The 18,170-nt window shown below is 46.4% G+C and overlaps 1 protein-coding gene across 4 annotated transcripts in view; it reads right to left on the bottom strand.

The window, feature by feature from the left end:
• The window catches only part of PAFAH2 (platelet activating factor acetylhydrolase 2), a 54,070-nt gene that overhangs the window by 12,347 nt on the left and 23,553 nt on the right, over positions 1-18,170 (bottom strand). For 3 of the 4 annotated variants that reach the window (XM_069079280.1, XM_069079278.1, XM_069079281.1), the window contains 3 exons: positions 15,927-16,018; positions 15,236-15,406; positions 11,443-11,597 (listed from right to left, as the gene is read on the bottom strand). In XM_069079280.1, coding sequence (XP_068935381.1) covers positions 11,443-11,597; positions 15,236-15,406; positions 15,927-16,018 — 418 coding nt within the window. Of the gene's footprint in view, positions 1-6,837; positions 8,833-11,442; positions 11,598-15,235; positions 15,407-15,926; positions 16,019-18,170 lie in introns of those variants that run through there. The other variant, XM_069079279.1, reaches the window with a different exon arrangement.

Raw genomic sequence — 18,170 nt, 5'->3', positions numbered from 1 at the left:
GAGAAGACCTGAATTCAAGTCCTGGTTCAACCAATTATCCTACCCAGGTGCCCTTTGCCAGGTCATGGGACTGGAGTAAGGAAGACCTGAGTTTAAATCCAGCCTTAGATACTTATTATCTGTGTCACCCTGGGGAAGTCACTTAACTTCGGTTTGTCTCCATCTATAAAAAGTGATACTAGTAGCATCTATGTCCTGGGGTCGTCATGAGGATCAGTTGTGATAATAACTGTACTTAGCATGCTGCCTGCCATATAGTAGGTGCTATGTAAATGTTACCTGTTATTATTCTTTATAACCTTACTGAGCATCACCTTCCTCATCTACAAAATGAGATTAATGGTAAGACCAATGAAATTTGCTCTTAACTTCCCATACTTGTTGTGAAAATTAAATGCAGTAATCCATGAAAAACATTTAGGTAATGCAAAGGGGCATACATTGGTTGCCTATTATTACTAATTCAGTAGAAAAGGCACTGGATTCTAATCCAGCCCTTCCACTTACCAGGGTCACTTCTCTCTGGGCCTCTGGCAGCTGGGGATGGTAGTATTTACTCCACCTACCTTGTGGGATTGCTATGAGTGCCAGGAAGGAAATATGTGCAAAGTGCTTTGTGACCTAATGCCTTCTTCCCTCCCAAGACCTCTGCCTTTTCAGGTATAAAATAAGGGGATTGGCCTAAAAAATCTCGAAAGGCTCCTACCAGCTTGAAATCTTATGGCCTTATCATCATTCTTCCTAACTTCTGCTCCAGAGACAGGGCTCTGCCTATAGAAGGCAGGTTGTCCAAAGGTGGCACTGACTAACTGACCTGGGCTGTTTGTCTTACCAACTGGGCACTGTCTGCTGCTGCCATCTCTATTTGTCCTTAGGGATTGGGTTCAATAGGCATACTCCCCTTTGAGGTTACCTAAGGGGGTCAGGGTCACAGCCCCAGGGCCGGAGACAGATTTCCACCCATTCTTTTTCTTTCTCCTCCCTCTCCTCCTCCCTTGTGAACTGCAAGGAAGGTGATGGGGGCAGGGAGCTGGTGGGAGTGAAAGCCAGCTGCCAGTTAGTTCACCCAACCCCCTGCCAGTCTGGACTGGTGGAAAGAGTCCCAGCTTCCTTTCCTTTTGGTCTTCAGCCCCACCTAGTCCAAACAAGACAGGCTCAAAGAGAACTTCGGAGCTGCTCTCAGTCCATAAGGGAGGGGAATGGGGAGGAGAGAGGAGCCACAGTCCTCAGAATGCAGATTTCCTTAGTGACTGAGGAAAAAACTCTGGCCACCATTGCCTCTTGGAGCAGTTTCCCCTTGGGTGGCCCTTTCACCCAACTCCATCATTTCATAATTAGGATATGGTGTGTGTGTGTGTGTGTGTGTGTGTGTGTGTGTGTATACTGGGGGGCGGGGGAGGGGGAGTATTAGGACTGGAGATCATGCCATAAGATGATCAGGTGAAGAGATGGAGAATATGGGGATGTTGAACCCAAAGAGGAAATGATGTAATCATTGCAGAAGGGTGATGAAAGAAACTGTCTTCAAGTATTTGAGTATGTGTTGTGGAAGAGATTGGATTTTTCCTTCTTGGGTCCCAGAGGACAGAATGAAGAGGATTTGGGGGGAAACTGTAATAATGTAGATTCTAGTTCAACCTAAGGAAAAATTTCCTAATCATCAGAACCAGCCAAAAGTGGAAGTGAGCTGCTTTGGGAGGTAGTGAGCTCCCTGTCACTTTGAGGGGAGGCAGTCTGTTACAAGGGGAATCTTTGTTTGGTTACAAATTGGACTGGCTGACATCCAAGGCCCTTTCAATTTTGGAATCTTATTTGATTGAGGACATAAGATGTTGGATAAACCTCTTGTCCTTTCTGGGCCTTTATTTATCCATTTGTAAAGCAGGGAAGAAGAAACTCCCTCGATAACCTCTAGGAAAGGTGGCCATGTGAGTGGCCATGAAGCAACTTTCAAGTCCTTAAGGGAATATCCTGCTGGCTTACTCTTTTCCACTAGCATGTTTCTGACATCTCAGCATGGCCTGGAATGACGCTGGAATCCCGAGGGCTACATCTGTGGAGGGCACAACTGGGTAGACTTTACCCAGGTCAGACTGCTGTGTATCTGTCTTCTGAGGACCAGCCTTGGTTCAGACTGGTACATCACTAGGTTACGCTCAGGGAGATGACTTTTTTTTTTTTACTATATCAACTCTCAAAATAGCATCTACCAAGTTGTAGAGGGGCTGTGATTTGTGTGGGGGGAGTGAACACCCACACCAGTCACAGGTCTTTAGGTGGTATTTTTATCATCAGTTCTGAACAGCCGAGGTGCAGCTGTGTCCTGAGACAGGGAGAGGGACCAGGCACCTAGAGAGTCATGCCGCCAGCTCCGGAGATTCACATCTAAGGAGTAGGTAGGGAGTTTGGTCAGCATGTTGGGGGATCAAAGGGGAACCTTGTGGACACTCACCAGGAAGAAGAATGAGCCCTCTAGTCAGGTTCTGGTCTGAACAGCAGGGACTCTGTGGGAGAGGGCAGCAGGGAGGCTGGGTCATGGAAAAAGGGGAAAGTCCGAGTGAGGCTGAAGCTGGGCCAAGTTGCTTCAGGGTGGGCTCACAGGGCTGGTATGGTCCAGTGTGCTCAGATACGGTTCAGACCCATAGAGTGAGGACTGTTTACAAGTGTCAAATATTCGACAGCTGTTTTGAGGAAGGGGCATCATTCAATCATCTGCCTGATGAATTTTTCCTGAATATACTATGCTCATTTCTGCCTCAGTGCTTCCAAACACATCTCCAGGGTCCTTTCCCACTCCTCCTTTCTGCCCTTCCTTGGGGTTATGGGAAGTTACAACAGTTGGAGTTATGGGAAAATGGGATGAGCTGTCTTGAAAACAAGTTGATTGGGTCAGCTGACTGACAACCTGGGTACAAAGTAGGGAGGAGTCTTTTTCAGGTATGGACAAGTTGCTAAACCTCTCTGGGGATCAGTTTCCCTCAACCATAAAGTGAAGGCCTTGAACTATGAACGTTAAAGTTCCTCCAAGCTCGAAATCCAAGACCCACTGAGGTTCTACTTTCCCACTCTTTCATCATCCTAAGGGTCCCTTACAGAACCAGCAGGAATTATAGCAGTTTCCTCTAAGTCCCTGTGCTGGAGCAGCAGGTGATGACTGCTGTCCACAGAGACCAGGAGCTTACCTCTGCTGGATGATGTCAGACAGAGGCTGACGAGGACGGGGCTTGGAGTATATGACATAATCACAGTAATTCCATCTCACATTTATAAAGCACTTTCTGTTTACATAGGCTTTTGCCGTACATTGTTTCAATTGGATCCCTAGAACTAGACACCCTAACCTGACCTCTCAATTCCACTGAATTCCTTGACTTCAGTTCCAATCACACTTTTGGTCAAAGGGCTTGAATTTTGATATGGAAGGAGCCTTAGAAGCTAGTTAGTTAGTCCAGTCCCCTTGTTTTTCAGATGAAGAAATTGTGGTCCAGAGAGGCTAGGTGATTCAAACTTGACTCTACCTCCAGACCTCTTTCACAGAATCACATTCTTTTCCTCACATAATTTCAGCTTTAGAAGGGCCTTCAGAAGCCGTGTAGGTCAACCTATACCTGAAAACCACCCCACCTTATGGGGGAATAAGTAGCAGAGCCAGAATTTGAACCTGGGTCCTCTGACTCCAAACCCAGCCCTCTTTTCCCTGCCTCATGATGAATTTTCCAAAATGGGCGTGTCCAGTCTAAAACAGGACATGCAGAATGTGAACACTACAGCTCACCAGCTCCTTCTTCTTTGTTTAGCAGCTCCCATCTGTCTAGTTCTTGATGGGAGACAAAGTGCTCTGCTCACCACCACCTTGTGAGGTCAGCAGCACAAGGAAGATTATCACCATTGTACAAATGAGGAAACTAGGGCTGCTCCTGGAAGCCTGGTGCCAGGTCTTATGATTCTGAGGCTTGGGATCTTTCTGCCTCGGAAGGGCCCTCTAGCTGAGGCAAGGAACTCAGCACGGCTGTCATCTCTCTCATCCTATACATTAGAATCCTATTAATGTAGCCGAAAATCACATCGCAGATTTTATTATTTATTTTGGGGGGGTAGGGGGGAGAAGAGGGGAGTCTCTTGGCATAAGATTAACATCCTAGACACTGATATTGCATAGATATATTCTATAACCTGAGACTGCACCTTCAACCCCAGACTACAGACTACCTCAAAACTGGTCACCCATTCCCTATTTTGTTCTCATCTGCTACTGGTCACAGGAGAGGCCAGGGAATGTGGACAGCTCAATCAATCCCACTCTGACTGCTGACCCAGTAACTGCCCTGAAAAGGTTGGTCAGGTATTGCTTCATTTACAAAGCCATTTGTTCTTTCACCCGTAAAGACAAAAGGCAGGAGGGGCACCCAGGGCATGCACTGGCCTGGCTGGTTTAGTTAGCAGAAATGGGTTGTTGTTCTGAGCTATCTGTGTGTGTGTGTTGGAGGAGCATGGTAACTCAGACACTTATTACTTGTTTTTGTTCTTTGTGTTGATTAGCTGTGTCTGATTCTTTGTGACCCCATTTGGGGTTTTCTTGGCAAAGATACAGGAGTGGTTTGTCATTTCCTTCTCTAGCTCATTTTACAGATGAAGAAATTGAGGCAAACAGGGTTAAGTGACTTGACCAGGCTCATGCAGCTAATATCTGAGGCGGGATTTGAACTCAGGTCCTTCTGATTCTAGGCTGGGCACTCTATCTACTGCACCACCTAGCTGCCCTCATTATTTGGGTAACCCTGATCAAATCACAACCTCTTTGGCCATTATCTGCAAAATGGAGGAACAGATACCTTTGATGGTCCCTTCAGGTTCTAAAGATCTACTGAGACTATATCACCAGCTTAGCCTGAACTCCTCTCATTGAATCTAATAAAAATCATAGGCTTTGGAGAAAGGAGGGAACTCAGAGTTCACTGAGGCCAAAAAGTGAAGTGATTTTTCCCAGTCCACACAGATAATCAGCAGCCACCCTGGGATCCGAATCGAATTCCCCATAGAGGATCCTTTCCACTATGCCTCACTGTTTTGGTTTTCCTACCTCCCCCCCCCCAGCAACTGATCAAAAGGGAGTAGGCAGGCTGCTCAGAACCAGACACACAGCAAGTTAGTGGGGATAATCAGCATTATAGGTTGTAGGGAGGGCAAGTGACTCACAACAGAAAGGGAAAAGACAGAACAAATGTCGAAAGGAGACAGGGAGATTTAAAGAATCCTCGTTGCCGGAGCCACTGAGGATAGGGGCAGATATTCCTTTCTATCTCTTGACAGGCATGACTATTTGAGTAGCATAACTTAGATCCCTGGGTCATTAAGAAAATGTTATTATGTTCAGTAATCCCCACCTCAAGTATTTCTCTGATGCCATCCATGGTCCCATCAGTGGAGATCAGGTGTTGGGAGATCCCACCATGCTAGAAGGGTTTCCACTGTGGGGCCAGCACCTGCTGTTCAAGGGTCAGCCTAGCTAAGTGTGGAGAGGCTGTCTGCTGTACCCCACTCCACCCTGGCCCCCTCCAGGGAATCACCTTTTGCGGCCACATCTACTAAGGGAGGAAGGAAGGAGCTGCTATCTTCTGGCAGTGGAGAAGTGCAAATCTTTTATCTGCATGGATGTAATTAAAGATATATTTGAAGTCATGACAGACTCTAATAAAGCAGACACTGGCATGTAATATACATTATAGAAAGGTTTCCATAAAATTATTTACTTCATTTATCTGGAAAATTCATTCTTTTCCCACACAGCTCATTCCCTAACAATGGTGGGTAAGCAAGGCATCACCATAGTACTAAGAGCATATGTGCTTGCTGATGAAAGGATGAGATGAATTAGGTTTCCAGTTGTCCTGTTCCCTGTCTCAACCCTTTAAATAATAGTTCTACATAATTTTCACTTAAAATTCATGTTTCTAGAATTTTAGAATTCATGTTTAAAATTCATGTGCTTTAAGGTTTACAAGGCACCTCACAAACTATGAAGTGTAAAGCTTGAATGTTCTTTCCATTTTATAGACAGGAAAACTGAGGCCAGAGAAGACAAGTTTACAAATGTCATACAGCTAGTAAGTGGCACAGCTGGGATTTGAATCCAAATCTTCTGATTTCTTCTACTATACCATGTTAACTCTCACAAGAGTTGGAGAGGGAGACATAGACATATAGTGCCCCCCTCGCCCATAAGGTACTTCCTGACCCAGGCACCTCTGTCCCCACCAACCCTTAAAGAGAGCTCTGATCCAAGCCTATAGCTCTCTTTATAACTGGGCACTTCAAGGGCCAGGTTTCACACAATGTTTCTGTTGGAAGAAATCACCTTAAGTTCCTTAGAGAACTCTGTTCCCGAGCATGTGCTTCTCCCACATTTCAGGGCTTGGCTCCTGAGGTGGCCTTAATTTGAAAAGTCCAGCTCCCATTTGATCACTGGGAGTCTATCCAACAAGGCCCTCTGGGGCCTTGGTTCCTGCCCCCCACCCCAGAGAAGCCAGGCTCTTTCTGCCACAGCATCCCTAAAATCAAGGGACCTGTGGAGGGAGGTCTGTAACGGTTGGCCCACTAGCTGTTTCCCACTCTGCCTTTGGAATAAACACTTGCTGGAGAAGCTGAAGGGTCAGGTTCTGCCCCTGCTTCAGACACATCCTCGCCCCACCCCTAACCCCTTTTGGTTAGGTACAGGGCTCAGACTAAAGAGGTAAATATAGCTTCAAATCAGGTCCATGGAGTGGGGGTAGGGAGGACTCTGCCTCCTTTCCTGGAGGATGGAAGGGAAGAAAAGAAGACAGAAGGTAAAACCAAGTCCAGATGGTTTTCCATCTTGGTTTAATGTAGATTGGAAAGTGAATATTACAATATATATCATTTGGCAAATACATGAGTATTCATCTTAGTATGACTTCCCATCAATAAACACCAAAGTACGGTATAGATCACAGAAGAAAAATGGAGTCTGGCCTTACAACTTATTTCACAGCCTTAAAACAGAGACCAAAAGGACTTCTGGGCAAGATGGCACCTCAGTGTCAATTGTGACCCATTCCAGCAAGGCCCAGTCCCTCCTGAATCTAATGATAACACAGGTTGCTCCCCAGGCTCTTCCAGAGAGCCAAGTGAACGAACTGGCCTCTGTTACCAGTGGCTGGTACAAGGGGACGCTTCATAAGACCAGCATTGTTCTTGTCCCGGGCTCACCCTCCTTCCATTGATTTCCAGCTGAGGTTGTTATTGACAAAGCCCTGGAGAAACCCCAGAGCCCTGAAACACCAAGTACCCCAGACTTCAGTTCTCTTCTCTTTCCCCTCAGGAACAATGTGGCCCAGGGTCCATTCACTCGGCAAGTATTTTCAAGGAACTATGTGCCCGGCACTGTGCTAACTATTGTGCAGATTAAGTATGAAGTGTGGAATATAAAGGAGATCACAGTCTAGAGGTTAAAGTGCTCTGATTTTATGAGATGTGTTGGAGAGGAGCAAAGGTGCAGATCATAGATTTAGAACTGAAAGGAACCTTAGAGGTCATCGAGTCCAGCACCCTCACTTTACAGATGAGAAAGTGAGTCAGAGAGACATAATGTGGCCTTCTGGTGTCACCCAGTCAGGAAGGAGATGGGACAAAAGTCCCTGTGACAGAAGCCACCTGGAGAAGTGATCCGCTTCCTTCCCTCGGGGCATTAAAAATGGGAGGGAGACCACCAGAAACTGTTTGAGGCCCCTTGATATGACAGCTCTTTCCAAAGACAAATGGAACGGAACAGCTGACCCCTGGAAGTCCCTAGATGTACCTTGGCAATGGTGCCTGTGGTCAAGAAAACAGTGTTCTCAAATATATGAACCAGTGTCAGATTTGGATGCAGTGACTGTATCCCCACTGAGGCACCATGGAAGGAGAATGATCAGGGACTTTCAGAGGCCAGCCTTCGAGGCCTTCGTGTATAGTCATCTCAACAACTAGCCCAAAGCAAGTTCTGGTGGAAGCACACAGAATGAGGAGCATTCTATCCACGTTGGGGACTCCAGAGGAGAGAATCAGGATGAATGGAAGCAAACTGCAAAAAGGAACATTTCGATTTAACATAAGGAAAAGCTTCCTGAACACTCAAGTTGTCTAAAAATGGCCCAGTCTACTTTAGGAAGCAGTGAGTTAACTCTCCATCTCTGGAAGCATTCAAGCAGAGACCTTACAAGGCTGAGAGCCACATAGCAGGAATGCTGTAGGACTCCTTGCACAGGGTATGAGGGCAGACTAGACAACCTTAGGATTTCCTTCTAAGCTCTCCAGATCTGAGCTACAAGTCAGTGAGAGCTCTGCCCTGACCTGGAAGCACAGGAGTCACCCTAGCAGCTGAGTGGGGCGGCTGGCTAGAGACGAAGCTCAAGGTCCCTAGCCTAGCCCCATTCCACCCAGCTGGTCCATGTGCCCTCTTCATGGTATCAGGCTCCTGGATTTCACGTCTGTCCATTGCCTGGCTCTGATGGATCTCCCCCTTCTAAGCGTGAGTTTCAAATCAGCAAAAGTCAAAGATCAAAGTGCCCAATCCCTTCAATCAGCAGCATGATTATCTCCTCTTGTCGAGAACGGTCCTGTTGGAAGCTTTCTAACAAGAGATGACGGACGCCCCATGAATTTGGCGATTTGGGTCAACCCCACCCAAATCAAAAGAGAAATCTGGCTCAAGTCACCATTCACCAGATGGTCAATGTCTTTAGAGACTGCTCAGATGGTGTGGGGCCCCAGGGGCCACAGATGGTCCATCACCTTCCACGAGGCTGTCCCACTGATCATAATCTTCCTTCAGCTCTGCGGGGTGGGAGGGGAGCAAGTCAAAGATCAGTGCCATGCTGGGGGAGGTGATAATGACCGGTCATTGTCCAGGACACAGGGGCATGAGGAACGTTCACCCCTGCCCCGCCCATCTAGCTCCACTCCAGCTCACAGACCTTATCTTATACTCAACACTGCAGCCTAACTGAACTGCTCCCTGCTCCTGGTGCAAACCCACACTTCGTGGCCTCACCCCGTCAGGCCCTCTCCACCCCGTTCCCATCTCCACCTGTCGAGGCCAGTTCAAATGGTACCTTCTCCAAGGGATCTTCCCTTAATACCCCGCCCCCCCATCGCCCCCTCCCAATCTGAAACGGCCTCCCTGACACCTGTCCAAGGAGCTTCTTTGTCCCCCCCTTCTCTTGCCCTAGTCTGCACCATGCTTTTTGTTTCTGTTCATGTCTTCCCCAGCACCTGTAAGCTCCTTCAGGACAGGAATCTCCTTCATGGAAACTTCCCTGCTCTCCACGGTCAGCAGCAGCCTCTCATAGGACCACTGGCTCAAAGACTCAGCTTGAGGGAAACTTGGAGCTCACTCAGCTCAACCTCCTCATTTTATAGATGAGACTGAGACTTATGAGACTGTTGACTTACTCAGGGTCACACAGCAAAGTGGCAGAGCTGGGATTGGAACTCGGGCCCTGCCACACTTCTGCTCCTCGAGGCTGCCCACATCCTCCTCCCCTTTCACCTCCCTTGGTGCACTGTTTGCACAGAAAATATTCCTCTTCATACTGCAGGGATCTTTTTCTCCCTCTTCTACATTCCATGACAAAAGGAGCAGGACTTTTCCTGACTCTGTATCCTCTACCTCCAAGGGCCTGGCCAGAGCTCTGCCCAGAGCAGATGCTTGGTGAATGTCTGCTGCACTGTGGAAGGGAGTGGAGCCCCCTCCCCAAGTTCAGCAAGCAGAAGGTGGCTATCAGATGATGAGAGCAGGTGAGTGCAGAAGATTTCAGGGCCTAGCACAGTGCTGGGCATGCAGGAGACATTTAGCAAATATGTACTGACCACTGCCTGACTGTGATGAGTTTTAGGCAGTTTGTGGTAGCCTACAGAAATCCTGCCCAGGACTGCAGCCTGCCCCTCAGCAGGAGGGGGCCAATGCAGCTGCAGAATGAGGCATGACCAGTGTAATAATGATGGCTGACATTTACGCTGGGCTTTGCGGGCTCTCTCATTCCATACAGTGAACTGCTTGGCATTCCTATACTGGGTTACAAGGCGAAGAAAGGAATCAATGGGAAGCAACAATGAAAAGAGTATGGATAAACAAGGGTGAAAAATGGCTAGGCCCTGGCTTTCTGGACTTAATTCACATTCAACATTCTGGCCTAACTGAACTATCACAGGAGGTCATTAAAGGGTTCACATTAGCGCAAAGCTCTATGTGTGAAGGCCAAAGCGGATGCTAATAATAAATTATAACCATGGTATTATATAAGTAAGGACCAGTTATGATCAGCTCATTCATGGAATCACCCAGAATGCTATTACTTTTCTTCCACAGAATAAAAAAACAAGTCATTAAACCATATAAACCCTCTAACCTGTTAAAACTGCTACTAGGCATATAACCCAGTGAGGTCAAAACCAGGGAGAAAGGTCCCAAAGATACAAAAATGGCAAAAGATAGCATAAGAACAAGGAGGAAAGTGAGTGCCCATTGGCTGGGAGAGAGCTGAAGAAATTATGATATCTGAATGTAAGAGAGTATTACTGTGCCATAAGAAACAATATAAGCCAGAAATTTAGAGAAACTGAAGAACTTGTGCATTACCTAATGCAGAACCAGATGAATAAGGACCACAGTAATGTAAAGGAAAAAGATTCTGGAAGGAAGTCAGAGCTTTGCTTACTGGTGAAGCACACATCCCTTCCACCTCTTGGCAGAGAGGGGGTGGACTACATGTGCAGAATGAAGCATGCCTTTTTAAATATGGTCAGTGTGTGTGTGTGTGTGTGTGTGTGTGTGTGTGTGTGAAAGAGAGAGAGAGAAGTGAAAAGTGAAAAGATTATCAATAAAATATTTTAAAAGAAAAAAATACCCTTAAATTCCTTGAGATAGGTTCTCTTTCTACCAATACAAGTTTTGCCCCTATCGCGCAATACCTTATTAGTTTCATAAGATGTTAAGGCCAAAAATATTCATCACCTGGTGAGTAAATTGTTGGTGATTAATTAGCCTCTGCTCTAAGCTAAGCTGGTCCTCAGGGGATAGATGCACATGATCTAGGCCATTCTAACCTGGTGGGACCTGATGAAGCTTTTACTCTGTTGGAGCAGCCTTGAGCAACCCAGGGTACCCTCCACAGTGGAGGAGGCCCAGGGTACATAAGTGACATGCCCGGTGTCACACAGCATGTCAGTGGCAGGGCTGAGACCTGAACCTAGACCATCCAACATTTTTTCCACTACAAAACATTCATCCCATTCCTAATCACATTTTCTTTTTCCCCCAAAAATCTCTGAAATCCCAGTACTCCCAACATAAGTCAGCATCTGCAGGGGTATGCAAGGCTCTGTCCCTTCCTTTCTTTGAGCCTCCCCACTACTGCTCTTGTAGCCCCTCCCCCATTCTCTTACCAAGGTGTTTCTGCAGGAATGCCAGCATGGCCTGTACCACAATCTCCTGACCCTTGTATGGATCCAGCTTCCCTCGAGTTTGGGTAGAGAACAATTTACCAAGCAGATTTCCAGTCACAAAAGTGAAATCACTTTGACTCTGATGAACAGAACCACTAAAAGGGAAAAAAAACAACTGCTTTAGAGAAGTGTTATCTATCACAGAATCACAGAAGGTGGGGGCTGGCAGAGCCCTTAGAAAATAGAATATTTGATCTGGAAGGAGATTTAAAACCAAGGTGTCAAAATGGCAGCAGGCTGGCCCCAAAGGGAATCAGATAAAAAAGTAATTGGGAAATGCTGAATAAAATAAATACAATACAACACAGATAATGTAGAGTTGTGCTTTTCTCAATCAATATACACAGAATCCATTTCTATTTGAGTTTGATATGTTTTAGAACACAGAATGTGAAAGCCGGAAGAAATCTTAAAAACACAGAAGAAAGGAAGCTTAGAACATGGATTGTAAAAATAGTCATGTCCATTAATAAACACTAGAAAGGAAGTTGAAGGCATACACAGTTTGATTAGCTGCTTTAAAAAAACTGAGCTGGGGCGGCCAGGTGGCTCAGCAAGTAAGAGCACCGGCTCCAGTGTCGGGATGACCTGGATCAAATCCGGGCTCAGATACTCAGCACCACTCCCAGAAATAACTGGCCGTGTAACCTTGAGCAAGTTACTTAACCCCGATTGCTTTAAAAAACAAAAACAAAAAAACTGAGCTGTTTGTTTGTAATAAACAGCAAAATCACATAGCAAAACACTGCCTTAGAAAGACAAGGTAGGGTTGCTGTGGAATTGGCAGAGTTCTCCAACACATTCCACTAGCATATCATGTTCTAAATCACTGGTACTGGTGAATGGCTTACTCCGCGCATCTTCAAATTGGTCTGTGATGTTGAGAATGTCAATAGTGACAAGAATTGATTTTTCCAATGGGAGGTCCACTTGTTGGTCAAAAAATTCATGTCTAAGCAGCCTACTCATGGTGAATTTCTCCATGCATGGCTGGACTGGTCCTCAGAGAGTCAACTTAGTCTCTTCCCAGGGCTGGACTCAAAATGTTTCCAGCATGGTAGAACCCAGCATGGTTTGTGCTCTCCTCAGAGAGCCTTTAGGAACCGAGGTTCATCTCATTGCCATAATGAGGCATCCAAATGGCATTTGCCCACATAGAGCAAAGCCATTATCACCACTTTTCGGCACAAGTACATCACAAGACAAACAGGAAGTAGAGTCCTTATTTGACAAATGAAGAAAGTGAGGCCCGGTGAAGGGCAGTGAGTCAAAGTCCCACATTGTGCAATCAGTCTAACTGGTTATGTATCTGGTATACTGACTTTTCTCCCCCTCTGTGTATGTGCACAGGCTGTCCTCAGGCCTACTGTCCAGTTTTCCCCTCTCTTCTTCTCTCCTGCTCCTCTCCAGGTTTAGCCCAAGTGCTACTCTCTCCTCTGTAAAATCTTCCCTAATTCTGCCAGTTAGTGTCCCTCAATATACCTTGCACCCTCCTTAGCTGTGTACATGTTGTAGCCACCTAGTAGAACATAAGCTCCTTAAGGGCAGGGGCTCTTCTGTTTTTGCCTTTGTTTGCCCAGTGACTAGCTCATAGTAGGTGCTTTGGTGTAGTTTTGGTGTAGCTTTGCACCAGTTGCTTTGATGCTATGCCATGGGCTCCAACGGTCTTTTCTTTTAGTTAGTGAGTAGTGTCTAGGTTTGGGCTGCTAGGTGGTGCAGTGGAGAGAGCAATGGACCCTTAGTCAGGAAGACTCATCTTCCTGAGTTCAAATCTAGCCTCAGGCACTTACTAGCTGTGTGACCCTGGGCAAGTCACTCAATTCTGTTTGAATCCACTCAATTCAGTTTCCTAATCTGTACAATAAACTGGAGAAGGAAATGGCAAACCAGTCCAATATCTTTGCCAAGAAAACCCCAAATGGGATTACAAAGAGCCAGACACAACTGAAAAACAACTAAAAGAGTCTAGGTTAAGATGAGTTAAGGAAGGAGTACGATGATGCATCTTATGTTTCTCTTAGAAGACACAGCTAGGGGCAGCTAGGTGGTGCAGCGAATAGAGCACTGGCCCTGGAGTCAGGAGGACCTGAGTTCAAATCCGGCCTCAGATACTTAACACAAAACTAGCCATGTGACATTGAGCAAGTCACTTAACCCCAATTGCCCTCCACAAAAAAAAAAAAGGCAAAAAGAAGATACAGCTAAAGTACCAAATGGGAGTGGAGATTAATTATTTGCGGATTCCCCTCCAGGCCTGTCACTCACCTTCTATAATCATGCCCCAAGGCTGAGCATGGGGACACATAAGCCACTACTGAGCAGAGTTCAGACTCACAGAATGTATTTTATGTAATGGGTATCCAGGTAAGGCCCCCACCTCTAAGTAACAGGGAATTGGTGCTGCTCCCAGGGACAGAAAGGAAGAGACAGAGACATCAAGTGGCACAGGGGACCTGAAGGGAGGACAAAGTACCCATGGGGCTCCTAGAGTGAACCACATGCACCAAGGAGCTGGTGCCAGGCTTGGATGCTGAAATAATGACAGTCTCAGAGGAGCGAGGGCATAGAGCTTTCCTTTGCTGAAAGTGGGGAGATCAGTGCAATGGGGAACCACTTGGGGAGTGGCAAGACAGCCATGAAGATGAGCCAGCCCATTAACCTTGCCCTTATTAGTACTGAGAATCACATGGACTACAGAGGTCACCAGGAAAGGTGGCAGCCACCAGAGGGGAAGGCTGCTTGATGCCTTCCAGAAGGGCAAGCAGAATGTTCTTCATGGATGAGGGGCTCAAGTATGAGGTCATTCTGTTCTTCTAATATCTGCCTGAGGACTTGCAAGGGAGCTGAGCTAAATGAGCCAGACACTGACATTCCCACAATTTCTTTGGGCAGTGGCACAAACCAGAGGGTATCACGCAAGAGGAACCAGCCAGACACTTCATGTTCCCAAGTTTTCCTGGGTAGGGGCACAAGCTACAGAAACTATGTATAAGGGGCCATGGAAAAATTATAGCCAAGTTCTTGTGCCAAGAGAGATGCCCTGATACTATGGTTATAGTTAAAAGACAGAATGTTAAATGGGAAGGGACTTCAGAATACAGAATATGAAACATAAGACATCAGAGTCGAGAGGAACCTTGTTCAGTTCAGTTGTTTTTCAGTCGTGTATGACTCTCTGTGACCCCATTTGGGGTTTCCTTGGCAGAGATATCGAGGTGGTTTGCCATTTCCTTCTTCAAACTCCCATTACCGTTACATGGGAGCACAGTTAGTTGGTGTCTGAGGCTACATTCGAACTCAGGAAAATGAGTCTTCCTGATTTCAGGTCCAGTGCTCTGTCTACTATGCCACCTAGTTTCTGAGAAGAACCTTTGAGATCATCTAATGCCAAATAATGTCTTCTAATTCTCACATCCAATGTTCTTCAGTTTCTTGATCTTCCAGGTGGGCAGATTAGACTCTAAGTTTTTCGTTATTCTGATTATTGCTAACTGAGGCCCAGAGAGGTGACCTCAGTATACCTGGGCCTAGAACACAATTCTTAGCGCAATGTTCTTTCCATCATACCATTCAAGGACAAGTACAGAATTTTATATGAATCCTACAGTATTGCAGGAGGCTCCCAGAGAGTTCCATCAGGAGATGGATCCACACACTTTCTAAGAAATCCCAGGAAAATGGAAGAACCCAGAGAGCTGGCTGGAGAATGGTTCTGATGACGATTACTACTCACAGGATGGTTATGATCTTGGTCTGGCTGTGACAGGCACAGAGCTTCTTCATGCGGCTGATGCTCTCAGCCGTCTGGAAGTTCTCAGTGTTAATGAAGAAGACAGGGCCCCGAGCCTTGGGGTAGAAGTCGTGTTCCAGAGGAAACATCCAGGCATCCAAAGCTACTGCACACCTAGAATGAGAGCACACATCTAGGAATGGTGGCCAGCTGTTCTGGAACCCACGGCCACAAGGTAGTAGTTGTAGGATTTACCTTTTATAGACTGGGAGCAGGGAAGATACTTTATATCTATAAAGGGAGTTAGAGGCACCTGCACCTACCAGTAGTTGGGCAACCACCTTCAATTTTTTTCTAAGCTTCCTTATCAAAATGCAGACTCCTTGAAAGCAAAGCCCAGAAGGACCTTTCCTCTGGATCTGTCACACAAAGGATGCTCAATATAGCTTGGAGAATGAGTCATGGCACACGAAGCGGCATCTCCAAGGAGTTAAGCCACCAAGAACCATGGAAAGCTGGCCAAAGGAAACACCTATCTCAAAGGGAGGGGACAAAAGAGACACAAAAAAAAAAGGGAATGGGCCCAAACACCCAAGAATTTAAAAGAGTTCAGCTCTCTCATTTCTACTATGGGCCTTTCCAGGCTAAGACTATAGTATCAATGCCAAGATTATATCATCAATGATAAACTCACCGAAAACGGATATCCTTGGCAAGGGCTAGAATGGCTGTTGCCCCTCCAAATGAGTGTCCCATCACTGCCACCTTAGATAGGTCAATGCTGCCCTGAGAACAGGAGGAAATGGCTTAGCTAAATGGTAGCCAACATGTCCCTTCTTCTCTAGGTACTGGGGAGGGAGAAATAGGAGAGGAGGCAGCCCTGGCCAGAGGCAGAGAAGGGAAGGGTACTTCAACTAGTATCCACTTCAGCTTGTACCTGAACAGTAATCACTTCTGCTACATTCCTGGTAAGTGACAATTATCAAACTTTGGCTTCATATCCAATGATGAGGATATCACTTATTAATTCCCCAAAGCAGCCCACTCTTCTTCTCAGCAGTTCTAATAGTGAAGACCTCCAGTAGAGGTCCTAACAGTAGAAGGCAGAGGTTCAATCAACCCCCTAGGGCCCAGAGGTGGGGAACCTGTGGCCTCAAGGTCACATGTGGCCCTCTAGGTCTTCAAGTGAGGCCCTCTGACTGAATCCAGACTTCACAGAACTGAGATGTTATCTCTAGTTTCATATATCTAAAGGGCAGTCATGTGACGGAGGGATAACACTGATCCTGCTGGACCCAGAAGGGAGGACTAGGGACAAAAAGAAAAGTTACAGAGAGGCAGATTTTTGTCTCACTGTAAAGGACTCCCTGAGAATTCTACTTTTATTGACTCTCTATTTCATTCTTGGCACAGACTTCGCTATAAATCTTTTTCTCTTCTCCTTAAATCTCTAACTATAGCCCCCTTTCTCACACTTAACAGTTTCATGGCACACGATCAGACTTCTAATTCACAAAGAGAAATTGGAACCATCCAACATCCTTAACTCCTCTCTTCTCTTCCTTAAAACTTATCAGCATCAACAGCTCACTCACCTCCTTCCCCAGCTAACAAAGAAGGCATCTCTACCTCTACCATTAATCTCATTCTCACCTGCCCCCTTTGAGACTATGCTTCATCAGTAATTCCCTTTATCATGTACCTCTTTATTTTTTGCAAAGGTTATTTAGACTCAATACTTCCACTCCATCACCACCCATTTTCTCCTCAGCTCCTTGCAACCTGGTGCATACTCCCCCTACTCAAAGATAATCAATTATTTAGTCATCAAATCCAAGGGCTTTTTTCCCAGTCCCTCCTAGACCTCTCTGCAGCTCATGATCACCCCTTCCTATCACTCCTTTGGCTTCAGAAGGCCCACACTCCCCTGGTTGTCCTTCCATGTCTCTAACCGCTCCTCCTGATTCCTTCTCTTCTTCCTGACCCTCTCTGAGGTGGCTGCATCACAGAGTCCTGCACAATCTGCCCTTCTCTCTGTACTTTCTTCCTTGGCATACAGTCCCACAACTGCAATGACCACTTCTAGGCAGATGACTCCAGGACTTTAGGTCCAAGCTTGGGCTTTCTCCTGAACTCAACAGAACATCTTATTTTTGGATGTCCCACCAGCACCTCAAACTCAAAGCTTATTATACTTTGTTATTCATCCAGCCTTCCATGTCCAAAACCTTTACAGCTGCCTCTTCTCTGTCCCTTGTTTCTCAGATCCAGTCAGCTGCCAGTTCTACACTATGCTCTAGGTCTTCTGCCCGGCCACAGTACAGGCCCTCATGACCATCCACAGACACTAGAGAAAGAGCCTCCTCAAAGGTCTCTGTTGGAGATCTAGTTAAATCACTCCCTTGCTCAATAACCTTCAGGGGCTGCCTGTTTCCCTTGGATTCTGCTTTGTCTAGTATTCCAGGCTTCCACAATCCCGTAACCCTTTCCCTTTTTGACTGTACCTCACATTAATCCCTTTTGTGTACCCTACATTCCAGCCAAACTAGACTGTTACTCTGCTCAGCGACCACACCCTGAAAAGGATACACTATTTGGACTGCTCAGCACAGTGCCCGGCACACAGCAGGTGCTCTATAAATGCTCATTCCCTCCCCCCTTATCTCTCCACTCTCCCACCTTTGCCTTTGCTCATGCTACTCCCCATATCTCCGATGTTCTTCCCCCTGCTCACCTACTGAATTCCTACACATCCTCTAAAGCCCAACTCTGGGGTTACTACTTTGCCAAGTGGTCCCCAACACATGCATGCATGCGCATACACATGCACGCGCACACATACACACGCACATGCACACACATGCACACACCCCAGCACCTCTTCTCCCACCATTCTAGCAAACAGGAAGGAGACCTTAACTAAGCCAAGCACTGACTC

This window comes from Petaurus breviceps, unplaced genomic scaffold (assembly GCF_028583685.1).
Source record: "Petaurus breviceps papuanus isolate PSGF00001 unplaced genomic scaffold, PetGlider_PUasm1.0 91041, whole genome shotgun sequence".
Classification (NCBI taxonomy): Eukaryota; Metazoa; Chordata; class Mammalia; order Diprotodontia; family Petauridae; genus Petaurus; species Petaurus breviceps.
The sequence above is the reverse complement of the archived record's forward strand: the minus strand, read 5'-3'. Positions and strand labels throughout refer to the sequence as shown.